The sequence below is a fragment of the Cheilinus undulatus genome, linkage group 17, assembly GCF_018320785.1.
Source record: "Cheilinus undulatus linkage group 17, ASM1832078v1, whole genome shotgun sequence".
Taxonomy (NCBI): Eukaryota; Metazoa; Chordata; class Actinopteri; order Labriformes; family Labridae; genus Cheilinus; species Cheilinus undulatus.
The window spans coordinates 250,865-277,740 of NC_054881.1; the positions used below are offsets into that span (position 1 = coordinate 250,865).

Consider the following 26,876-nt stretch of genomic DNA (forward strand, 5'->3'; position numbering starts at 1 on the left):
GCAACATCTCCACATAGCCAGCCGCTGTTTGACGCCCCTCCTAACCTGAAGCTCCTTTGTTCCACTGAGAGGCCTTTCTTATGCAGCTCAACAATCTGACCACGTTCAAAGACTGAAAGTTTTTTGCCTTTGCCATCAGGAGGTCATGACAGTGAGAATACCTGACAGAAAATCACATTGCATCCACATTTTTGTGCAGATTTTGGCTTTTAAAGGCTGCAGTCTTAAGCTTTTGATCAGCTGATGAACAGCCTATTTCACTTTAATTGTTGTTTCAATAAATTGCTTACTCAAAAGAAAAAAAATTCTCACTTCCATTTCTTCTTTTTGCATTTTGAAACCCTACTTAGAACCTTTTGAAGATCCAACAGTGCACAATGTGAATTCTTGCAATTTTTTAACTGGTCTTAAGATTTTGGTCAGGAGAGTATGTACCACTGTGCATTCTGTTTGAAATATTCAAAATAAATGTGTATCTATTTATATAAATTGATGGGACATGAAAGTTCTGAATATGGACTGTATTTGACAGATTCTTCTAAATATTCTGCAGAGTTAAAAAAAAATTCAAATGAGCTTTATAACAATAATTAATATAGTTAAATTCCAGTTACTATGAATTACAAAAGGCAGATTTCCTTTGGAATAAAACTAAACAAAGATTTTTTTGAGTGTTTTATTTTCTTTGTTTATCAACATATTGATTTGATATAAAACATTGAATTTAAGTTAAATACAGTCAAATAACATTTATTCATAAAAACAATAATAATTTAATTAAATTGCACCTCATATTTCACTTAAATATTTTCAAAATAAATTGATTTTACTTCACATGATGTTTGATAAAAAATTTTTTTTACAATTTTTAAACTTTCTGTCCTTTATCAAAGAGACAGAAAAATTTTGTCAACATAGCACGACAGTGATAATGTCATATTATCAGAATAAAGTTATCTTTAAAAATAACAAAAGTCTTCAAAATAAAATCAGAGAAATTAGGCAATAATACATTGATCGTCAAAATAAAAGTCTGTCATTTCAAATAAAATAAATTCCCATATGACAAAACAATGCTTGTCAAATTAAAAGCCCTCAAATTTAAGTCAAGAACTTGAAATTATGAACAGGCAATTATCATCACAGTAACCTCTTAAAATATCATTATATATATTATTGTTAGTTATTGATCAATTTTGTTAATGTTTAAAAACAAGATTGATTATATTTATATAATTTGGCTAAATTTGATCATTTCGATATCATTGTTTATAAAATAGATAATATTGATCATACTTATTACATTTTGTCAGTTTTATCAATTCTATATTATTGATATTTATCACAGAAACAATATTGATCATTTATACCATTACCTTTTATTTGATCATTTCTATTCTGTTATTATATATATTATATATCATTTAGTCAAATTTGATCATTTCTATATTTCTCAGTAATTTATCAGATAGACATATATTGATCTTCATTTTTCTCAATTATTTAATAAATAGAACTTTAAATAACCTCAGTGGCTTTTAAATTGAACTTTTTACAAAGGCTTAATTAGTAAAAAAAAAAAAAAAAAAAAGACATTGATAAGTCAACCAAATAAATTAGATAAATTACTAAATAATCAAATCAACAGATGGTATTACTGGGACAAGTTACTAAGGCTCCGATTGGCAGAGAGGAAATTACCCATGAAGCTTGGCACCTGCAGGCCAGTTGTTAAAGTGATACCACCACACCAGATCTGCAATACAGAAAAGACTACAGTTACTACTTCAAATACTGCTGTAAGGTCAACAAATGTTTCATTTATTTTATTGATTTATTTATTTGATTGGGACAGTGCACATCAACCAACATTTTCACATTAATACACATCAATGAAAATAAACCAGAATTAGCACAATAGTTAAATTTAATCCGCTGTCCTAAGGCGGGTAATTACAAAAAGGCTTAAAACAGAATAAAGAAAATGCACAAGTCACAAGACAGTGTCCACACTGTACTACAAATACTACTGTTAGCACTTCAAGTACTACTGTTAGTACTTCAAATACCACAGGAAGCACTACAAATACTGCTGTTAGTATTACAAATATTACTGTTGGCACTACACAAATACTACTGTTGTTACTACAAGAATACTTCTGTAAGTACTGTTGGAACCAGTCATAGGTGAAACAAAGACTTTCTGCTGTGTCCATTTATGTCCATCACAGTGCATTCACCGACAGACACTAGTGTGACTACTGTTTAATTAAAGCTCAAGGACTGGGTTTCTGTATGGTGAAGTCAACATACTGACTACCTTTGCTAAGCAGGGAGCTTTCTGGGTTCTCAGTCCACATCTTTAAAGTCAAGGCTCAGCCCCTTTGAGACGTCAGCCATTATTGTTCTGTCTCCTCCTCTGCTCTCACACACAGACTTGTTAGCAAAACTTTGCTTTGTAAATAGTTTGCTGTAGTTTACTTTTATAATCAGGGCTTGACATTAACTTTTTTGCTCACCAGCCATGGTGGTTAGTGGTTCTGCAAACTTACTAGCCACTCAGTATTTCCACTAGCCACAATTTTGGTGTTTTGAAACTATGATCTATATGCCAAATGTACAAAGGGTATGATCTGACACACCTGCTCATGTGATCAATATGATCAATATCAGCTCTCCTCTTAAAGGGATACTTCAACATTTTGGCAGACTTGCCCATTGCCATAATTCCTATAGTCTTAGTAATAGGTTCGTTACCTTCAGTTGTCGGTGCAAGCTATTTTTAGATCGCCGCTGCCAAGTTCGGACCTGCTGTGCCAACTCAGTGTAAGCAGACGGTATTCCGGCTTTCCCTCATCAAACTCATCAAATACACAATCCAACAACTCCAAAACGCTCTGGCGGACAAGTTGTGACCTGCACATTCACCACGCTATGAAATAATAACGTATAATTATTAGGGCTGTCAAAGATAACGTGTTAATATCGCGTTAACTCAAATTACCTTAAACGCCGCTAATTTTTTGTCGCACGATTAACGTATGCGCATTCTCGACCCATCCCGTAGTTTGCCAGACCAGGAAGTGGTGCCGTCGTGATGCGGTACAAGCGAGCAGAAATGGATGAAGGACAGAGACTACTGAATGACAGGTTCAGCTTTCAGATCATGTCAGATAAGACTAGAGTTATTTTCTCCTATTGTCGACATGAACGGAGTTACAGGAAGTTCGTAGAGTCTTATATAGCCCGCACCACTCACTAGCCATGCACACCGCTAATGCAGAGAGCCGCCCCCCTCGCCATGCTGGATTTGTTTACAATGGAGACACTCAGACAACTCTGCAGGGATGGACTCGCTGTCTCGCTGTTAGAATAATCAGTACTGCTGTTAGGACAATGGGTGCTAAAGTTAGTACTTCAAATACTTAAGAAAGTACTAAAACAGTACTGTAAGTACTATCAACACTACTGTTAGTACAATGTGTGCTTCAGTCAGAACCACAAATTCTGAAGAAAGTGTCACTGTAGTGTAGTGTCACTGGTGTATCACTATAGTGTCACTGTAGTGTACTGTCACTGGTGTATCACTATAGTGTCACTGTAGTGTACTGTCACTGGTGTATCACTATAGTGTCACTGTAGTGTAGTGTCACTGGTGTATCACTATAGTGTCACTGTAGTGTAGTGTCACTGGTGTATCACTATAGTGTCACTGTAGTGTACTGTCACTGGTGTATCACTATAGTGTCACTGTAGTGTAGTGTCACTGGTGTATCACTATAGTGTCACTGTAGTGTACTGTCACTGGTGTATCACTATAGTGTCACTGTAGTGTAGTGTCACTGGTGTATCACTATAGTGTCACTGTAGTGTACTGTCACTGGTGTATCACTATAGTGTCACTGTAGTGTAGTGTCACTGGTGTATCACTATAGTGTCACTGTAGTCTAGTGTCACTGGTGTATCACTATAGTGTCACTGTAGTGTAGTGTCACTGGTGTATCACTATAGTGTCACAGTAGTATCATTGTAGTGTCACTGTAGTGTACTGTCACTGGTGTATCACTATAGTGTCACTGTAGTGTAGTGTCACTGGTGTATCACTATAGTGTCACTGTAGTGTAGTGTCACTGGTGTATCACTATAGTGTCACTGTAGTATCATTGTAGTGTCACTGTAGTGTAACTGTAGGATCACTGTAGTATCACTGAAGGGTCACTGTTAAATCACTGTAGTGTCACTTTAGTGTCACTGTAGTATCACTATAGTGTCACTGTAGTATCACTGTAGTGTCACTGCAGTATCACTGTAGTGTCACTTTAGTGTCACTGTAGTATCACTATAGTGTCACTGAAGTGTCACTGTAGTGTCACTGCAGTATCAATATAGTGTCACTGTAGTATCACTATAGTGTCACTGTAGTGTCACTGTACTATCACTTTATCTTGCTGTAGTTTCACTGTAGTGTCACTGTAGTATCCCTATAGTGTCACTGAAGTATCACTGTAGTGTCACTGCAGTATCAATATAGTGTCACTGTAGTATCACTATAGTGTCACTGTAGTGTCACTTTATCTTGCTGTAGTTTCACTGTAGTGTCACTGTAGTATCACTTTATCTAGCTGTAGTTTCACTGTAGTGTCACTGTAGTATCACTATAGTGTCACTGAAGTGTCACTTTAGTGTCACTGTAGTATCACAGTAGTATCACTGTAGTGTCACTTTAGTGTCACTGTAGTATCACTAAAGTGTCACTGTAGTATCACAGTAGTATCACTGTAGTGTCACTTTAGTATCACTGTAGTGTCACTAAAGTGTCACTGTAGTATCACTGTAGTGTCACTGCAATATCCCTATAGTGTCACTGTAGTGTCACTGTAGTATCACTTTATCTTGCTGTAGTTTCACTGTAGTGTCACTGTAGTATCACTTTATCTTGCTGTAGTTTCACTGTAGTGTCACTGTAGTATCACTGTATCTTGCTGTAGTATCACTGAAGGGTCACTGTTAAATCACTGTAGTGTCACTTTAGTGTCACTGTAGTATCACTGTAGTATCACTAAAGTGTCACTGTAGTATCACTGTAGTGTCACTGAAGTGTCACTGTAGTATCACTATAGTGTCACTGTAGTATCACTGTAGTATCACTAAAGTGTCACTGTAGTATCACTGTAGTATCACTATAGTGTCACTTTAGTGTCACTGTAGTATCACTGTAGTGTCACTTTAGTGTCACTGTAGTATCACTAAAGTGTCACTGTAGTGTCACTGTAGTGTCACTATAGTGTCACTTAAGTGTCACTTTAGTGTCACTGTAGTATCACTGTAGTGTCACTTTAGTGTCACTGTAGTATCACTATAGTGTCACTGTAGTATCACTGTAGTATCACTATAGTGTCACTGTAGTGTCACTGTAGTGTCACTGTAGTAACACTTTATCTTGCTGTAGTTTCACTGTAGTGTCACTGTAGTATCACTTTATCTTGCTGTAGTGTCACTTTAGTATCACTATAGTGTCACTGTAGTGTCACTGTAGTATCACTGTAGTATCACTGAAGGGTCACTGTAGTGTCATTGTGGTATCACTGTAATATCACTATAGTGTCACTATAGTGGCACTGAAGTGTCAATGTAGTGTCACTGTAGTGTCACTGTAGTGTCACTGTAGTATCACTGTAGTATCACTATAGTGTCACTGTAGTGTCCCTGTACTATCACTGTAGTGTCACTGGTGTATCACTGTATCTTGCTGTAGTGTCACTGTAGTGTCACCGTAGTATCACTGTATCTTGCTGTAGTGTCATTGTAGGGTCACTGTAGTATCACTGTATCTTGCTGTAGGGTCATTGTAGTCACACTGTAGTATCATGGTATCTTGCTGTAGTGTCATTGTAGTGTCACTGAAGTATCACTATAGTTGTGTCACTGTAGTGTTACAAAAGTATCGCTGAAGTGTCACTGAAGTGTCACTATAGTGTCACTGTGGTGTCACTGAAGTGTCACTGTAGTGTCAGTGTAGTATCACTGTAGTATCACTATAGTGTCACTGTAGTGTCACTGTAGTATCACTGTAGTATCACTATAGTGTCACTGTAGTATCACTATAGTATCACTGAAGTGTCACTGTAGTATCACTGTAGTATCGCTGTAGCGTCATTGTATAATCACTGTAGTGTCACTGTAGTATCACTGTAGTATCGCTGTAGTGTCACTGTAGTACCACTGTAGTATCACTGTAGTATCACTATAGTGTCACTGTAGTATCACTGTAGTATTACTGAAGTGTCACTGTAGTATCACTGTAGTATCGCTGTAGCATCATTGTATAATCACTGTAGTGTCACTGTAGTATCACTGTAGTATTACTGAAGTGTCACTGTAGTATCACTGTAGTATCGCTGTAGCGTCATTGTATAATCACTGTAGTGTCACTGTACTATCACTGTAGTGTCACTGGTGTATCACTGTAGTATCACTAAAGTGTCACTGTAGTATCACTGTAGTATCACTGAAGTGTCACTGTAGTATCACTGTAGTATCGCTGTAGCGTCATTGTATAATCACTGTAGTGTCACTGTAGTATCACAGTAGTATCACTGTAGTGTCACTTTAGTATCACTGTAGTGTCACTAAAGTGTCACTGTAGTATCACTGTAGTGTCACTGCAATATCCCTATAGTGTCACTGTAGTGTCACTGTAGTGTCACTGTAGTATCACTTTATCTTGCTGTAGTTTCACTGTAGTGTCACTGTAGTATCACTTTATCTTGCTGTAGTTTCACTGTAGTGTCACTGTAGTATCACTGTATCTTGCTGTAGTATCACTGAAGGGTCACTGTTAAATCACTGTAGTGTCACTTTAGTGTCACTGTAGTATCACTGTAGTATCACTAAAGTGTCACTGTAGTATCACTGTAGTGTCACTGAAGTGTCACTGTAGTATCACTATAGTGTCACTGTAGTATCACTGTAGTATCACTAAAGTGTCACTGTAGTATCACTGTAGTATCACTATAGTGTCACTTTAGTGTCACTGTAGTATCACTGTAGTGTCACTTTAGTGTCACTGTAGTATCACCAAAGTGTCACTGTAGTGTCACTGTAGTGTCACTATAGTGTCACTTAAGTGTCACTTTAGTGTCACTGTAGTATCACTGTAGTGTCACTTTAGTGTCACTGTAGTATCACTATAGTGTCACTGTAGTATCACTGTAGTATCACTATAGTGTCACTGTAGTGTCACTGTAGTGTCACTGTAGTAACACTTTATCTTGCTGTAGTTTCACTGTAGTGTCACTGTAGTATCACTTTATCTTGCTGTAGTGTCACTGTAGTATCACTATAGTGTCACTGAAGTGTCACTGTAGTGTCACTGTAGTATCACTGTAGTATCACTGAAGGGTCACTGTAGTGTCATTGTGGTATCACTGTAATATCACTATAGTGTCACTATAGTGGCACTGAAGTGTCAATGTAGTGTCACTGTAGTGTCACTGTAGTGTCACTGTAGTATCACTGTAGTATCACTATAGTGTCACTGTAGTGTCCCTGTACTATCACTGTAGTGTCACTGGTGTATCACTGTATCTTGCTGTAGTGTCACTGTAGTGTCACCGTAGTATCACTGTATCTTGCTGTAGTGTCATTGTAGGGTCACTGTAGTATCACTGTATCTTGCTGTAGGGTCATTGTAGTCACACTGTAGTATCATGGTATCTTGCTGTAGTGTCATTGTAGTGTCACTGAAGTATCACTATAGTGTCACTGTAGTGTTACAAAAGTATCGCTGAAGTGTCACTGAAGTGTCACTATAGTGTCACTGTGGTGTCACTGAAGTGTCACTGTAGTGTCAGTGTAGTATCACTGTAGTATCACTATAGTGTCACTGTAGTGTCACTGTAGTATCACTGTAGTATCACTATAGTGTCACTGTATCACTATAGTATCACTGAAGTGTCACTGTAGTATCACTGTAGTATCGCTGTAGCGTCATTGTATAATCACTGTAGTGTCACTGTAGTATCACTGTAGTATCGCTGTAGTGTCACTGTAGTACCACTGTAGTATCACTGTAGTATCACTATAGTGTCACTGTAGTATCACTGTAGTATTACTGAAGTGTCACTGTAGTATCACTGTAGTATCGCTGTAGCATCATTGTATAATCACTGTAGTGTCACTGTAGTATCACTGTAGTATTACTGAAGTGTCACTGTAGTATCACTGTAGTATCGCTGTAGCGTCATTGTATAATCACTGTAGTGTCACTATACTATCACTGTAGTGTCACTGGTGTATCACTGTAGTATCACTAAAGTGTCACTGTAGTATCACTGTAGTATCACTGAAGTGTCACTGTAGTATCACTGTAGTATCGCTGTAGCGTCATTGTATAATCACTGTAGTGTCACTGTAGTATCACTGTAGTATCGCTGTAGTGTCACTGTAGTGTCACTGTAGTGTCACTGTAGTTACGCTGTAGTATCACTGTAGTGTCACTGTAGTATCACTGTAATATCACTATAGCATTATAATATTATCACTGAGGTATTAACATAGTATCACTCCTGTATTACTGTAGTATATCTGTAGTATTGCTGTAGCGTTACTGTAGCGTCATTGTAGTTTCACTGCAGTATCACTGTAATATCACTTTAGTATTATTGTAGTATCACTGAGGTCTTAACATAGTACCACTCTTGTATTACTTTAGTATATCTGTAGTATTACTGTAGTACCACAGAGGTACTAATGTAGTATCACTCTAGTATAAGCTAAGTATTACTGTAGTATTTATGTAGAATCACAGAAGTATTGATTTCTTATCACTCTAGTATAACTGTAGAATTACTGTATCACTACTGTAGTATCACAAAGGTTTTATTACAGTATCACAAAGGTTTTATTGTAGTATCACAGAGGTATTAATGTAGTATCACTGATACATCAATGAGGTATCACTTTTGTATTAATGTACTGTTACTGCAGTACTCACAGTGAAGGCAGGGACAAGCGGCTGGCTGAACTTTGTTTTGAAGGAGTGAAGAAGATGAAGTCTGTCAACGTCAACAAACACCAGCTCACCTGGGACAGGTACAAAGAGACAAAGTCACATGACCAACTATGAAAAACAAAGACATGAGAGAAAGAAAAATAAAGTAAAAATTAAAATTTTTGTTTTTACAGAACACAACAGAATTTTTTTTAGTACAGAAGTTTTTTTTAGTAAGTACAGAACAGTTGATTTAAATATTTAAATGTTGTTTTTTTTACAGTACAGAACAGTCGATTTAAATGTTAACGTTTTTACAGTACCATTGTCATAGTCACAGTAGAGTCCGATTCGCTGAGGCAGCGGCCAATCAAGCGTCTTAGCTCGGTTGTTGTGTTTTGCTGCGAGAGAGGTCTGCAGCCATTGGCTGGCGTGGAGACACCATGAACCAGAGCTTTTTCCCAACTGGTCGAAACGGCCCAGGCTCTGCCTATAGGTAACACCCACACTGAATGACTTCCAGTCAGCCAGGGGGCGGAGCTCCCAGTAGTGACAGCCGCCCATCATTTCGTGATCACCTAAGCATTAGAAATAGTCACATTGATGTCAAACTTTTTTATTTAAACCGAAAAATTAAGACAATAAAAGATGTATAAAAACAGTTTCCTGTTGTACCTTTCAAAATAAATTCTTGCTATTCAGATGGAACAATTTAACATTTCAAAATAAAAGCTCGCTACTTACAGTGTTCAGAATGAAAAAGATTTTTAAAAATAAATCAATAAATTTAAAAAAATTGTTGGAATGTTTCTTTGAATTAAAAAAATTAATCAATTAATTAATCTCAGTGATCATTAAATCAGGTAACATCGGCATAAAAAGTTCATTATAATTATCGATGAATAGACTAAATATACGATATCAGAGCCCATACAATTATCAATAATATTGAACCATCAGAATCAATGCCATCAGTAGTACTGTCAAAAAAAGTAATACTATCAGTTTCAGGACCATCAGTAGTTCTATACATATTATTAGCACCATCAGTAACAGTACCAGCAGTACTACGATCAATATCAGTATCATCAGTAGTACTATCAAAATAAGCTGGACTTTCAGTATCAGTAGTATCAGTGGTATCAGTGGTATCAGTAGTATCAGTTGTATTAGTAGTATCAGTAGTATTAGTAGTATCAGTAGTATTAGTAGTATCAATAGTATTAGTAGTATCAGTAGTATCAGTGGTATCAGTGGTATCAGTAGTATCAGTGGTATCAGTATGTAGTATCAGTAGTATCAGTAGTATTAGTAGTATCAGTAGTATAAGTAGTATCAGTAGTATTAGTAGTATCAATAGTATTAGTAGTATCAGTAGTATCAGTGGTATCAGTGGTATCAGTTGTATCAGTGGTATCAGTATGTAGTATTAGTAGTATCAGTAGTATTAGTAGTATCAGTTGTATTAGTAGTATCAGTAGTATCAGTGGTATCAGTGGTATCAGTAGTATCAGTGGTATCAGTATGTAGTATTAGTAGTATCAGTAGTATTAGTAGTATCAGTAGTATTAGTAGTATCAGTAGTATTAGAAGTATCAGTAGTATCAGTGGTATCAGTGGTATTAGAAGTATCAGTAGTATCAGTAGTATTAGTAGTATCAGTAGTATCAGTAGTATCAGTAGTATTAGTAGTATCAGTAGTATTAGTAGTATCAGTAGTATCAGTGGTATCAGTATGTAGTATTAGTAGTATCAGTAGTATTAGTAGTATCAAGAGTATCAGTCAAATCAGTAGTATCAGTAGTAGTATCAGTAGTAGTATCAGTAGTATCAGTAGTAGTATCAGTAGTATCAGTAGTAGTATCAGTAGTAGTATCAGTAGTATCAGTAGTAGTATCAGTAGTAGTATCAGTAGTAGTATCAGTAGTAGTATCAGTAGTATCAGTGGTATCAATAGTATCTGTGGTATCAGTGGTATCAGTAGTATCAATCGTATCAGTGGTATCAGTGGTATCAGTGGTTTCAGTAGTATCAGTATGTAGTATTAGTAGTATCAATAGTATCAGTAGTATCAGTATGTAGTATTAGTAGTATCAGTAGTATCAGTAGTATCAGTAGTATTAGTAGTATCAGTAGTATTAGTAGTATCAGTAGTATCAATCGTATCAGTTTTATCAGTAGTATCAGTATGTAGTATTAGTAGTATCAGTAGTATTAGTAGTATCAGTAGTATCAGTAGTATTAGTAGTATCAGTAGTATCAGTGGTATCAATAGTATCAGTGGTATCAGTGGTATCAGTAGTATCAATCGTATCAGTCATATCAGTGGTATCAGTGGTATCAGTATTATCAGTATGTAGTATTAGTAGTATCAATAGTATCAGTAGTATCAGTAGTATTAGTAGTATCAGTAGTATCAGTATGTAGTATTAGTAGTATCAATAGTATCAGTAGTATCAATAGTATCAGTAGTATCAGTAGTATTAGTAGTATCAGTAGTATCAGTAGTATCAGTATGTAGTATTAGTAGTATCAATAGTATCAGTAGTATCAATAGTATCAGTAGTACCAGTAGTATCAGTAGTATTAGTAGTATCAATAGTATCAGTAGTATCAATAGTATCAGTAGTATCAGTAGTATTAGTAGTATCAGTAGTATCAGTAGTATTAGTAGTATTAGTAGTATCAGTAGTATCAATAGTATCAATAGTATCGATAGTATCAGTGGTATCAGTAGTATCAGTGGTATGAATAGTATCAGTAGTATCAGTAGTATTAGTAGTATCAGTAGTATCAGTGGTATCAATAGTATCAGTAGTATTGGTAGTATCAATCGTGTCAGTCCTATCAGTAGTATCAGTGGTATCAGTAGTATTAGTAGTATCAGTAGTATCAATAGTATCAATAGTATCGATAGTATCAGTGGTATCAGTAGTATCAGTGGTATGAATAGTATCAGTAGTATCAGTATGTAGTATTAGTAGTAGCAGTAGTATAAGTAGTATCAGTAGTATCAGTGTTATCAATAGTATCAGTGGTAACAGTAGTATCAGTAGTATCAATAGTATCAGTAGTATCAATAGTATCAGTAGTATCAATAGTATCAGTGGTATTAGTGGTATCAGTAATATCAATAGTATCAGTCGTATCAATCGTACCCAGGACGGTATAGGACTCTCCAGCGAATCGGTCCCGCCCTCCTCTGCCTACTGCAGTCTTATTGGGTGAAGGTGTTGCACTCCTTCCAAAGAGAAGAAAGATTAGGTAATTAATTAATGGTAGAGGTGGAACAGTGAACAAGCCTTTCAAAATTAAAGGTGAAGCAGCCAATGAGCTCGTGAGAAAGCGATGATGCAACAGAGAAAAGAAATATGAATACAGGAGAAAACATAAATAATGCAGTACATTTAAGAGTGAACTGTTCTGTTGTGTCTGTGGTTTGTTTGGGTTAAGTTTAGCTTTGTTCTTGCTGTTACACATGTCAAAGCACTTTAGAAACCCTTGTTTTTAAAAATAATTTATAAATAAAGTTATTTTCATTATTATTATTATTGTCATTATTATTGTTATTATTATTATTATTATTATTATTATTATTACGCATCAGACGGTTGAGGCCTCCACGTTGTCCTTTAATCCCTGATACTTGGACACCTCTCGGGCATTAACCCTTACATATATGAATATATATATGTATATATATATATATATAAATATATATATACATACATATATACACAATGTGCCTGCGTTATGTGTGCAACAATAAATACAGTGGCCTTGAATTAAATTTAAGCTAAGGCGTCATTAACTTTGTCAGCCCTAATACACATATACTGTATGTCTATCTATTCAATATTACATGTTAGTTAGGTATGTTAATATACACATAAATATAAATCTGTATACATAAACATTAAGGTGGATGGCTTATTCCCTTAAATAAATGAAATATTTTAAAAACTGACTTTTGTATTTATTCAGGTTATCTTTGTCTGACATTAACACAGCAGAGGAATAATCTCCTAATTATCCTGTTTATTTTTTTAAACTGACGGTTAGCATATTACAATGGAAACCACAAGGCACTGAAAGTCACATCCAGAGTCCAGGCAAAGCATCATGGGAGCTGGGACGAAGGAGCTTAAAGATAACAAACCAAACTTTAACAATAACAAAGTGACTGAAATGGTTAACAACAACAAAAATTCTTAAAATCACTTTTATTTAAAAAAAAAAAAAAGGGGTGTTGGTGATGTCAGCAGTGATGTCAGCAGTCATGTGATTGGCTGAGAGAAATGGCTGGTGGACAAAGTGATTAGCGGCAAAGTTGTTGCTAGGCAACCAGTAATCAAAGACTACCTGAGGCTGTTGGAGAGGAGGCAGTACGGAGACTGCAGAGGGACAAAAAGATCAGAGGACAAAAATCAAAGATACAAAACTCAATTCATGTGAATTGATTGATTCAATCTAATTAATCAATACAAAAATCAATGATTTTATTATGTTTCTGTGGGTCCACCATAAATCTCCTAATAAGGACAGGAAGTGACCTCACAGTGAAACAGGAAGTTAATCACAGAAAATTATGGTTAAAAATATTCGAAAGTTTGTATGTGATTAAATTTTTTTTTGATTATAAAGAAGACAGAGGGCACGCCCAGATCTAAAATCACGATCAATCATTCAATCAATCAATCAATCAATCAGTCTGTCATCTATCTATCTATCTATCTATCTATCTATCTATCTATCTATCTATCTATCTATCTACCCCAGTCACCAGCAGCTCACCTGCTTTTATTGTCTTTTCCTCTCAGACGGGCATCATGACCTTTGACCCCCTGTGGCTCCCAAATCACTGAGTCACCAGTGACCTTCAGTTCGGCGTGAGCCGTCGCTGCATCAAAGCCAAAATTATATGCTGCAAAAAATAAATAAATAAATAAATAAATTATTGTGTAAATGTGCACAGACAGCACATTTAAAAATAATCCTTTGGAAACAGTCCTCAAATAATGCGTCATTTTTTTTTACTTCCAATGCAGAGGCAATCTTTAAATGTGGCAAACTCATATTAAAGCGAGGCCTTCAAATTAGGCAAACTTCTTTTATCAGAGACAGGCCTTTAAATCAGTCAAGCTTTTAAATGTGGCAAGCTTGTATTTAAGAGGGGCCTTTAAATGAGGCAAGCTTTTATTAAAGAGGGGTCTTTAAATGTGACAAGCTTTTAAATGTGGCAAGCTCATATTAAAAAAAGGCCTTCAAATTAGGAAAACTTCTTTTATCAGAGACAGGGCTTTAAATCAGACAAGCTTTTATATGTGTCAAGCTTATATTAAAGAGAGGCCTTCAAATCAGACAAGCTTTTAAATGTGGCAAGCTGGTATTAAAGAGAGGCCTTCAAATTAGGCAACCTTTTTTTTTCTATCAGAGACAGGCCTTTAAATCAGACAAGGTTTTAAACATGGCCAGCTTGTGTTAAAGAGGGGGCTTTAAATTAGGCAAGCTTTGTTTTAAGAGGCAGGCCTTTAAATGTGGCAAGCTTGTATTAAAGAGGAGCCTTTAAATGAGACAAGCTTTTAAATGAGGCAAGCTTGTATTAAAGAGGGGGCTTAAAATAAGGCAACCTTTTTTATCAGGGACAGGCCTTTAAATGAGACAAGCTTATAAATGTGGCAAGTGTGTATGAAAAAGAGGCCTTCAAATTAGGCAACCTGTTTTCAGCAAGCTTGTATTAAAGAGGGACCTTTAAATGAGGCAAGCTTTTTTATCACAGGCAGGCCTTCAAATTAGGCAAGTTTTTTTTTATCAACGGCAGGCCTTTCAACGTGGAAAGCTTGTGTTAAAGAGAGATCTTCAAATTAGGCAGGCTTTTGTTTTTATCAGAGACAAGCCTTTAAACGAGACAAGCTATTAAATGTGGCAAGCTTGTATTACATCGTGTTCCACATTATTATGCAAACGACATTTTTCTCTGATTTTCTAAATATCAATGCAGATGACAGTTATAATACTTTTGAAGTCATCAGCAGTTAGAGTATAATTCAAATGTTTTTGAACAAACTTCATAATGATAACTATTATTTTTTCTAAAAAAGAAAACCTCAAAATGCTCTTTTCCACATGTTCCACATTATTAAGCAGGCCACAGGTTTCAGCAGTCTGGGAAAGAAAAAGGATCTCTGCTGCCGAAAAGTGTCAAATAGCGTAATGCCTTGGACAAGGAATGAAAACATTCAATATTTCAGGAAAAATTAAGCATGATCATCATACTGTGAAGAAATTTGTGGCTGATTCAGAGCACAGACGGGTTCCTGCAGATAAAGGCATAATGAGGAAGGTTTCTGACAGATTCATCAGATTCAGAGAGCAGATGCTAAAATGCCATTACAAAGCAGCAAACAGGTATTTGAAGCTGCTGGTGCCTCTGGAGTCCCACCAACCTCAAGGTGTAGGATCCTCCAGAGGCTTGCAGTTGTGTATAAACCTACTATTCAGCCCCCCCTAACCAATGCTCACAAGCAGAAACGGTTGCAGTGGGCCCAGAAATACATGAAGACTCATTTTCAAACAGTCTTGTTGACTGATGAGTGCCGTGCAACCCTGGATGGTCCAGATGGAGGAGTAGTGGATGGTTGGTGGATGGCCACCATGTCCCAATGAGGCCGGGACGTCAGCAAGGAGGGGGCGGAGTCATGTTTGGGCTGGAATCATGAGGAGAGAGCTGATAGGCCCCTTTAAGGTCCCTGATGGTGTGAAAATGACCTCGGCAAAGTATGTAGAGTTTCTGACTGACCACTTTCTTCCATGGTACAAAAAGAAGAACCGTGCCTTCCGTAGCAAAATTTTCTTCAAGCATGACAATGCTCCATCTCATGCTGCAGAGAATCCCTCTGTGTCATTGGCTGCTATGGGCATAAAAGGACAGAAACTCATGGTGTGGCCCCCATCCTCCCCTGACCTTTAACCCTACTGAGAACCTTTGGAGCATCCTCAAGCTAAAGATCTATGAGGGTGGGAGGCAGTTCACATCAGAACAGCAGCTCTGGGAGGATATTCTGACATCCTGCAAAGAAATTCAAGCAGAAACTCTCCAAAAACTCACAAGTTCAATGGATGAAGAATAGTGAAGGTGATATCAGAGAAGGGCTCCTATGTTAACATGAACGTGGCCTGTTCAGATGTTTTTGATTGAAATAGCTTTGATTTCAGTAAATATGACCTCCTAATGCTGCAAATTCAATGAATAACCATTTTCAGTTCTTTACAACCTAGAAAATGTTTTAAAAAGCTGTTGTGCTTAATAATGTGGAACAGTGCATTTTTTTATATATATATTTTTTATATATAATTTTTGTTATTATGAAGTTTGTTCGAAAACATCTGAATTATGCTCTAATGGCTAATGACTTGAAAAATATTCCGACTGTCATTTACATTAATATTTAGGAAAATCAGAGAAAAATATCATTTGCATAATAATGTGGAACACGGTGTAAAGAGAGGCCTTTAAATGAGGCAAGCTTTTTTAATCACTGGCAGGCCTTTAAATGAAACAAGCTTTTAAATGTGGTGAGCTTGTATTAAAGAGGGGGCTTTAAATGAGGCAAGCTTTTTTTCATCACAGGCAGGCCTTTAAATTAGGCAAGCTTGTATTAAAGAGAGGCCTTCAAATTAGGCTGGCTTTTTTCTATCAGAGACAGGCCTTTCAACGTGGAAAGCTTGTATTAAAGAGACGTCTTCAAATTAGGCAGGGTTTTTTTTTAACTGAGACAAGCCTTTAAATGAGACAAGTTTTTAAATGTGGCAAGCTTGTATTAAAGAGAGGCCTTCAAATTAGGCAGGCTTTTTTTTTTATCAGAGACAAGCCTTAAATGAGACAAGCTATTAAATGTGGCAAGCTTGTATAAAAGAGAGGCCTTTAAATGAGGCAAGCTTTTATTAAAGAGAGACCTTCAAAATTAGGCAGGCCTTTTTATCAGGCAGGCCCTTAAATGAGGCAAGCTTGTATTAAAGAGGGGCCTTTAAATGAGACAAGCTTTTAAATGTGGCAAGCTTTTACTTAGGAGGGGCCTTTAAATGAGGCAAGCTTTTAAATGAGGCAAGCTTGTATTAAAGAGGGGGCTTAAAATAAGGCAACCTTTTTTATCAGGGACAGGCCTTTAAATGAGACAAGCTTATAAATGTGGCAAGTGTGTATGAAAAAGAGGCCTTCAAATTAGGCAACCTGTTTTCAGCAAGCTTGTATTAAAGAGGGACCTTTAAATGAGACAAGCTTTTAAATGTGGCAAGCTTTTACTTAGGAGGGGCCTTTAAATGAGGCAAGCTTTTCTATCAGAGGCAGGCCTTTAAATGTGGCAAGCTTTTATTTAGGAGGGGCCTTTAAATGAGGCAAGCTTTTCTATCAGAGGCAGGCATTTAAATGTGGCAAGCTTGTATTAAAGAGGAGCCTTTAAATGAGACAAGCTTTTAAATGAGGCAAGCTTGTGTTAAAGGGGGGCTTAAAATAAGGCAACCTTTTTATTATCAGGGACAGGCCTTTAAATTTAAATTTAAAAAGACACGCTTATAAAAGTGGCAAGCATGTATGAAAAAGAGGCCTTCAAATTAGGCAACCTGTTTTCAGCAAGCTTGTATTAAAGAGGGACCTTTAAATGAGGCAAGCTTTTTTTAATCACAGGCAGGCCTTTAAATGAGGCAAGCTTTTTTATCACAGGCAGGCCTTCAAATTAGGCAAGTTTTTTTTATCAAAGGCAGGCCTTTCAACGTGGAAAGCTTGTATTAAAGAGACGCCTTCAAATTAGGCAGGGTTTTTTTTTTAACTGAGACAAGCCTTTAAATGAGACAAATTTTTAAATGTGGCAAGCTTGTATTAAAGAGAGGCCTTCAAATTAGGCAGGCTTTTTTTTTATCAGAGACAAGCCTTAAATGAGACAAGCTATTAAATGTGGCAAGCTTGTATAAAAGAGAGGCCTTTAAATGAGGCAAGCTTTTATTAAAGAGAGACCTTCAAAATTAGGCAGGCCTTTTTATCAGGCAGGCCCTTAAATGAGGCAAGCATGTATTAAAGAGAGGCCTTTAAAAGAGGCAAGCTCATATTAAAGAGAGGCCTTCAAATTAGGCAGGCTTTTTTTTAATCAAAGACAGAGGCAGGCCTTTTTTTATCAGACAGGCCTTTAAATGAGGCAAGCTCCTATCAAAGAGTAGCCTTTAGATTAAGTAAGCTTAATAATCAGATGCATTTAAGTGATGCAGGTTTTTAATTCAAGCACATTTTTGATGATTGGTTGTTCATGCCTTTGTACATAACTGGTTTCCCCCCTTTACTGTGTTAAAGTTACAGCAGATATATCAAAGCTACTTCTACTAGGGTTAGCCTAGGGACCACCTGTCCTTGGGTTAGGGTTAGCCTAGGGGCTCGTGTTCTTTGGATAGGGGTTAGCCAGGGGCCAGTGGACTTAATATAAATCTCAACAAGTTCTGGTCTGTGAAAATGTCCTCAATCAAAGGTCTGGATCTTAATGCAAAGTTTTTATAACATTTATCACCAAATTTTTTTATGGAGCCTCAAAGCTGGTTTTTAGACCTGAGCTAAAACTAAGTATCATTCATGTTTACCTCTAGTTTCTATGGCAACTGGCTCAGAGAATTCCCCAGCAGCTGTCTTGTTTTTGGCTCGAACCCGAACAATGACAAATTGAGAATCAAATTTCAGACCTGAAACAGAAAAATCATCAAAAACTAAACAATAAATGGAGTCAATAATCTACAGAGCCTGTGGCTACTCTAGCAGATAACAGCTATCTGGTGAAAGCTAGATATGGAATAAAACCACATGCTAAAATGAAACTCCATGCTAACATGTAGCTACATGCTAATGAGTAGCCACATGATAATATGAGGCTACTTGCTAATAGTTAGCTACATGATAGCATGGAGCTATGGGCTAGCATGGAGCTCCACGCTAACATGTAGCACATGCTAAAATGTTAAATTGTATTGTGACTTCTGACCTGAGATGGTGACCCTTGTTTCTGTGATGTTACTGATTTTTTCCCAGCATGCCTCTGTTGCGGCTCTCACAGATGAGTCACGGTTCGTTTTGCGGTACTCAACCTCATAGCATTCGCTTCGTTTAGCATCACCATCACTATCATCAGCTGGTTGCCAGACAACAGAGATGTTGTTGTCACAGACGACACAGTTGGCCCCGTCGATCTCTGGCGCTCTGGGGACTGAAAATAAAAAAATAGAACAAATTCAGTCTGAGACTGATTTGTCATGTAATCTGTTGTCATGGAAACATACAAACCTATCATTATTACCTATGCTGTTATCATCAGCTGTTAGAGGTTAAACAGGTGTGAATCAGCTCTTACAGTTAGATAGGTGTGAATCAGCTGTTACAGTTAGACAGGTGTGAATCAGCTGTTACAGTTAGACAGGTGTGAATCAGCTGTTAGAGTTAAACAGGTGTGACTCACCTGTTACAGTTAGACAGGTGTGAATCAGCTGTTAGAGTTAAACAGGTGTGACTCACCTGTTACAGTTAGATAGGTGTGAATCAGCTGTTACAGTTAGACAGGTGTGACTAACCTGTTACAGTTAGACAGGTGTGAATCAGCTGTTACAGTTAGACAGGTGTGACTAACCTGTTACAGTTAGACAGGTGTGACTAACCTGTTACAGTTAGACAGGTGTGAATCAGCTGTTAAAGTTAGACAGGTGTGAATCAGCTGTTACAGTTAGACAGTAGTGAATCAGCTGTTACAGTTAGACAGGTGTGAATCAGCTGTTACAGTTAGACAGTAGTGAATCAGCTGTTACAGTTAGACAGGTGTGAATCAGCTGTTACAGTTAGACAGTAGTGAATCAGCTGTTACAGTTAGATAGGTGTGAATCAGCTGTTACAGTTAGACAGGTGTGACTAACCTGTTACAGTTAGACAGGTGTGAATCAGCTGTTACAGTTAGACAGGTGTGACTAACCTGTTACAGTTAGACAGGTGTGACTAACCTGTTACAGTTAGACAGGTGTGAATCAGCTGTTACAGTTAGACAGGTGTGACTAACCTGTTACAGTTAGACAGGTGTGACTAACCTGTTACAGTTAGACAGGTGTGAATCAGCTGTTACAGTTAGACAGGTGTGAATCAGCTGTTACAGTTAGACAGGTGTGAATCAGCTGTTACAGTTAGACAGGTGTGAATCAGCTGTTAGAGTTAAACAGGTGTGAATCAGCTGTTACAGTTAGACAGGTGTGAATCAGCTGTTACAGTTAGACAGGTGTGAATCAGCTGTTAGAGTTAAACAGGTGTAACTCACCTGTTACAGTTAGACAGGTGTGAATCAGCTGTTAGAGTTAAACAGGTGTGAATCAGCTGTTACAGTTAGACAGTAGTGAATCAGCTGTTACAGTTAGACAGGTGTGAATCAGCTGTTAGAGTTAAACAGGTGTAACTCACCTGTTACAGTTAGATAGGTGTGAATCAGCTGTTACAGTTAGACAGGTGTGACTAACCTGTTACAGTTAGACAGGTGTGAATCAGCTGTTACAGTTAGACAGGTGTGAATCAGCTGTTACAGTTACAGTTAGACAGGTGTGACTAAGCTGTTACAGTTAGACAGGTGTGAATCAGCTGTTACAGTTAGACAGGTGTGAATCAGCTGTTACAGTTAGACAGGTGTGAATCAGCTGTTACAGTTAGACAGTAGCGAATCAGCTGTTACAGTTAGACAGGTGTGAATCAGCTGTTACAGTTAGACAGGTGTGAATCAGCTGTTACAGTTAGACAGGTGTGAATCAGCTGTTACAGTTAGACAGGTGTGAATCAGCTGTTACAGTTAGACAGTAGCGAATCAGCTGTTACAGTTAGACAGGTGTGAATCAGCTGTTACAGTTAGACAGTAGCGAATCAGCTGTTACAGTTAGACAGGTGTGAATCAGCTGTTACAGTTAGACAGGTGTGACTAACCTGTTACAGTTAGACAGGTGTGACTAACCTGTTACAGTTAGACAGGTGTGAATCAGCTGTTACAGTTAGACAGGTGTGACTAACCTGTTACAGTTAGACAGGTGTGACTAACCTGTTACAGTTAGACAGGTGTGAATCAGCTGTTACAGTTAGACAGGTGTGAATCAGCTGTTACAGTTAGACAGGTGTGAATCAGCTGTTACAGTTAGACAGGTGTGAATCAGCTGTTAGAGTTAAACAGGTGTGAATCAGCTGTTACAGTTAGACAGGTGTGAATCAGCTGTTACAGTTAGACAGGTGTGAATCAGCTGTTAGAGTTAAACAGGTGTAACTCACCTGTTACAGTTAGACAGGTGTGAATCAGCTGTTAGAGTTAAACAGGTGTGAATCAGCTGTTACAGTTAGACAGTAGTGAATCAGCTGTTACAGTTAGACAGGTGTGAATCAGCTGTTAGAGTTAAACAGGTGTAACTCACCTGTTACAGTTAGATAGGTGTGAATCAGCTGTTACAGTTAGACAGGTGTGACTAACCTGTTACAGTTAGACAGGTGTGAATCAGCTGTTACAGTTAGACAGGTGTGAATCAGCTGTTACAGTTACAGTTAGACAGGTGTGACTAAGCTGTTACAGTTAGACAGGTGTGAATCAGCTGTTACAGTTAGACAGGTGTGAATCAGCTGTTACAGTTAGACAGGTGTGAATCAGCTGTTACAGTTAGACAGTAGCGAATCAGCTGTTACAGTTAGACAGGTGTGAATCAGCTGTTACAGTTAGACAGGTGTGAATCAGCTGTTACAGTTAGACAGGTGTGAATCAGCTGTTACAGTTAGACAGGTGTGAATCAGCTGTTACAGTTAGACAGTAGCGAATCAGCTGTTACAGTTAGACAGGTGTGAATCAGCTGTTACAGTTAGACAGTAGCGAATCAGCTGTTACAGTTAGACAGGTGTGAATCAGCTGTTAAAGTTAGACAGGTGTGAATCAGCTGTTACAGTTAGACAGGTGTGAATCAGCTGTTACAGTTAGACAGGTGTGAATCAGCTGTTACAGTTAGACAGTAGCGAATCAGCTGTTACAGTTAGACAGGTGTGAATCAGCTGTTACAGTTAGACAGTAGCGAATCAGCTGTTACAGTTAGACAGGTGTGAATCAGCTGTTACAGTTAGACAGGTGTGAATCAGCTGTTACAGTTAGACAGGTGTGAATCAGCTGTTACAGTTAGACAGGTGTGAATCAGCTGTTACAGTTAGACAGTAGCGAATCAGCTGTTACAGTTAGACAGGTGTGAATCAGCTGTTAAAGTTAGACAGGTGTGAATCAGCTGTTACAGTTAGACAGGTGTGAATCAGCTGTTACAGTTAGACAGGTGTGAATCAGCTGTTACAGTTAGACAGTAGCGAATCAGCTGTTACAGTTAGACATGTGTGAATCAGCTGTTACAGTTAGACAGGTGTGAATCAGCTGTTAAAGTTAGACAGGTGTGAATCAGCTGTTACAGTTAGACAGTAGCGAATCAGCTGTTACAGTTAGACAGGTGTGAATCAGCTGTTAAAGTTAGACAGGTGTGAATCAGCTGTTACAGTTAGACAGGTGTGAATCAGCTGTTACAGTTAGACAGGTGTGAATCAGCTGTTACAGTTAGACAGTAGCGAATCAGCTGTTACAGTTAGACAGGTGTGAATCAGCTGTTAAAGTTAGACAGGTGTGAATCAGCTGTTACAGTTAGACAGGTGTGAATCAGCTGTTACAGTTAGACAGTAGCGAATCAGCTGTTACAGTTAGACAGGTGTGAATCAGCTGTTAAAGTTAGACAGGTGTGAATCAGCTGTTACAGTTAGACAGGTGTGAATCAGCTGTTACAGTTAGACAGGTGTGAATCAGCTGTTACAGTTAGACAGTAGCGAATCAGCTGTTACAGTTAGACAGGTGTGAATCAGCTGTTAAAGTTAGACAGGTGTGAATCAGCTGTTACAGTTAGACAGGTGTGAATCAGCTGTTACAGTTAGACAGGTGTGAATCAGCTGTTAAAGTTAGACAGGTGTGAATCAGCTGTTAAAGTTAGACAGGTGTGAATCAGCTGTTACAGTTAGACAGGTGTGAATCAGCTGTTACAGTTAGACAGGTGTGAATCAGCTGTTAAAGTTAGACAGGTGTGAATCAGCTGTTAAAGTTAGACAGGTGTGAATCAGCTGTTACAGTTAGACAGGTGTGACTAACCTGTTACAGTTAGACAGGTGTGAATCAGCTGCTACAGTTAGACAGGTGTGAATCAGCTGCTACAGTTAGACAGGTGTGAATCAGCTGTTACAGTTAGACAGGTGTGAATCAGCTGTTACAGTTAGACAGGTGTGACTAACCTGTTACAGTTAGACAGGTGTGAATCAGCTGTTACAGTTAGACAGGTGTGAATCAGCTGTTACAGTTAGACAGGTGTGACTCACCTGGCAGGAAGTAGAGCTGTTGAAGACCAGCCCTCTCCACACTAAAATCGACAGTAAACTGAGACATGTTCTGGGACACGACTGGACGAGTTGTTAACCTGAAGGCTGGAGCCATGGTTACCCTGGCAACAGGAGGGGCCGGTCATGCAGGGCAGGGTTAGAGTGGGTGGTGTTAATAAGGTGTGGGTGTGGTTAGGGGGGATTAAGGCAGAGATAATTGGTTAGGGTGGAGTTAATGTTCAGATAACAGGCAGGTGATGAAATCAGAGCTGATGTTATTTTTGCTAAAAACTACTGTTAAATTTTGAGAAGAATTCAGAGACAAAGACAACAATAAAGACACAAAGACATTTTTTAAACAACCCAGAAGACTGAACTGATCAGTAATCAATAAAATGAATTAGTGTTTTTACAGTGTCCTCACCTGTCTTTGATCTCTTTGGCAGCCTGAAAAAAGAATAAATATTTTAGCTGATTTTGTTGTCTTTTTGTTTATTTTAACATTAAAATGTAAATAAAATCTGATTTTTTCGATCAGAGACATTCAAGGATTTTACACCTTCAGGAATTCCTCTTCATTGCTGATCGTCAGGCTCTGATTCGCAAACTCAAGAAGTTCTTCACATGAGAGCAGAGCTGACTTTCCTTCCATCAACTGATTCTACAAAAAAGCAAAAAAACACAATTTTGAAACAGAATATTTAGAGTTAATGAGGATTAAGACCATTAAACGAGATTTTTGTTTTAAGTTTATCACAATAAGAAATGTTTTACAGTGATCTAACCCTAACACAGAGAAGAAGTCATCTCTGAGCACAGCTTAATGTTTATCACCATTCATCATTTTTGAAAAATACCCCAAACTTTTCTCAAAAACTATATTCTCTTTGTTATTCTAGAATAAAATAAGAGAATAAAAAACAAGACAATACAACTATGTTTAAAATCAACTAAAAATCAGCTCTAGTATCAAAGAACATTTCTAATAAAAAATAAGGAAAACTTAAACTTTTACCTGAAGCTCCACCTCCTTCCTCTGTTTCTCCTCCTTAATGATGCCACGAAGCTCCGCCCCCTTTGTTTCAAGGGCAGAGCTAAGCTGCTCAAGCTCCGCCTCCAGCTCCATCATCACCTTACATGACTCATCCTGATGGATAAAAAATGTAACAGTAACATGCTGTATCCCTGATTTAAGACCCACCCTCTGCTCTCTCTCAACCAATCAGCTACTGACCTTCAGTCCTATTAGTGTGGCATCAAGTGTTTCCAAGAAGCTTTGAAGCTCTTCATTCTTATTGGCTAATGTATTTATGATCCTGATAAGAGCTTCCTGTTCAACAAAGAAATTAATGACATTAATCTAAACGAGTAAACCTAACTTTTCACAGTTTCACAGTCAGAAGATTTAAAAGTCAGTAGTTAAACAGTGTAGTAATGTCAGTCTAGAAGTTCTAACAGTCAGTAGTTTTACAGTGCAATGATGTCAGTCTAGTAGTTCTAACAGTCAGTAGTTTGACAGTGCAGTGATGTGAGTCTAGTAGTTCTAACAGTCAGTAGTTAAACAGTGTAGTAATGTCAGTCTAGTAGTTCTAACAGTCAGTAGTTTTACAGTGCAGTGATGTCACTCTAGTAGTTCTACCAGTCAGTAGTTTTACAGTGCAATGATGTCAGTCTAATAGTTTTAACAGTCAGTAGTTTGACAGTGCAGTAATGTCAGTCTAGTAGTTCTTACAGTCAGTAGTTAAACAGTGTAGTAATGCCAGTCTAGTAGTTCTAACAGTCAGTAGTTTTACAGTGCAGTGATGTCAGTCTAGTAGTTCTTACAGTCAGTAGTTAAACAGTGTAGTAATGTCAGTCTAGTACTTCTAACAGTCAGTAGTTTTACAGTGCAGTGATGTCAGTCTAGTAGTTCTTACAGTCAGTAGTTAAACAGTGTAGTAATGTCAGTCTAGTAGTTCTAACAGTCAGTAGTTTTACAGTGCAGTGATGTCAGTCTAATAGTTTTAACAGTCAGTAGTTTTACAGTGCAGTAATGCCAGTCTAGTAGTTCTAACAGTCAGTAGTTTTACAGTGCAGTGATGTCAGTCTAGTGGTTCTTACAGTCAGTAGTTAAACAGTGTAGTAATGTCAGTCTAGTACTTCTAACAGTCAGTAGTTTTACAGTGCAATGATGTCAGTTTAGTAGTTCTAACAGTCAGTAGTTAAACAGTGTAGTAATGTCAGTCTAGTAGTTCTACCAGTCAGTAGTTTTACAGTGCAGTGATGTCAGTCTAGTAGTTCTACCAGTCAGTAGTTTGACAGTGCAGTGATGTGAGTCTAGTAGTTCTAACAGTCAGTAGTTAAACAGTGTAGTAATGTCAGTCTAGTAGTTCTAACAGTCAGTAGTTTTACAGTGCAGTGATGTCACTCTAGTAGTTCTAACAGTCAGTAGTTTTACAGTGCAATGATGTCAGTCTAATAGTTTTAACAGTCAGTAGTTTGACAGTGCAGTAATGCCAGTCTAGTAGTTCTAACAGTCAGTAGTTTTACAGTGCAGTGATGTCAGTCTAGTAGTTCTAACAGTCAGTAGTTAAACAGTGTAGTAATGTCAGTCTAGTAGTTCTACCAGTCAGTAGTTTTACAGTGCAGTGATGTCAGTCTAGTAGTTCTAACAGTCAGTAGTTTTACAGTGCAGTAATGTCAGTCTAGTAGTTCTAACAGTTTGTAGTTTTGTAGTACAATAAAGTCAGTCTAGTAGTTCTAACATTCAGTAGTTTTACAGTGCAGTAATGTCAGTCTAGTAGTTCTAACAGTTTGTAGTTTTGTAGTACAATAATGCCAGTCTAGTAGTTCCAACAGTAAGTAGTTTTACAGTGCAGTAATGTCATAGTGGATCTAACAGTCAGTAGTTTTACAGTGCAATAATGCCAGTCTAGTAGTTTTAACAGTAAGTAGTTTGACAGTGCAGTAATGTCATAGTGGATCTAACAGTCAGTAGTTTTACAGTGCAATAATGCCAGTCTAGTAGTTCTAACAGTAAGTAGTTTGACAGTGCAGTAATGTCATAGTGGATCTAACAGTCAGTAGTTTTACAGTGCAGTGATGTCAGTCTAGTAGTTTTAACAGTCAGTAGTTTTACAGTGCAGTGATGTGAGTCTAGTAGTTCTAACAGTCAGTAGTTTTACAGTGCAGTGATGTCAGTCTAGTAGTTCTAACAGTCAGTAGTTTTACAGTGCAGTGACCTATCTCTCTACTGGAGCAGAATTAAGAGGATGGTCGAGTGACAGAAACACACATAGAGAGAGGCTAACAACTAACAGCTAGCTAATCCTCCCTCTCTCTCTCTCTCTCTCCTTTTCTCTGGTCATTTGAATGTCGCTCGCCCTCGGCAGGCTGATCAGTTTATTGATCATCATTGATCAGAGTCTTACCTTCTGAGAGTCCATGATCAGAGGGAGAGAGAGAAAGTGAGCTAGATAGAGAGAA

General features: G+C 37.6%; 1 protein-coding gene across 1 annotated transcript; it reads right to left on the minus strand.

The window, feature by feature from the left end:
* Window positions 1-794: 794 nt before the first annotated feature.
* On the minus strand, window positions 795-26,876 carry LOC121525713 (FSD1-like protein). The gene is made up of 13 exons (XM_041811833.1): window positions 26,822-26,876; window positions 24,646-24,741; window positions 24,427-24,558; window positions 23,971-24,072; window positions 23,836-23,858; window positions 23,412-23,533; window positions 19,009-19,230; window positions 18,614-18,712; window positions 13,787-13,916; window positions 12,151-12,233; window positions 9,316-9,570; window positions 8,996-9,084; window positions 795-1,756 (listed from the first exon to the last, which is right to left on the minus strand). Exons 1-13 carry the CDS (start codon window positions 26,834-26,836, stop codon window positions 1,655-1,657), a joined length of 1,470 nt encoding a protein of 489 aa, XP_041667767.1. The 5' UTR covers window positions 26,837-26,876; the 3' UTR covers window positions 795-1,654.

Excerpts from the sequence above, each read along its gene's own strand:
- LOC121525713 (XM_041811833.1), bottom strand. Across the intron at positions 23,859-23,970 it reads ATGAAGAGGAATTCCTGAAG|GCTGCCAAAGAGATCAAAGA; the intron begins GTGTAAAATCCT and ends TTCTTTTTTCAG. Across the intron at positions 23,534-23,835 it reads GCCAAAGAGATCAAAGACAG|GGTAACCATGGCTCCAGCCT; the intron begins GTGAGGACACTG and ends TCCTGTTGCCAG.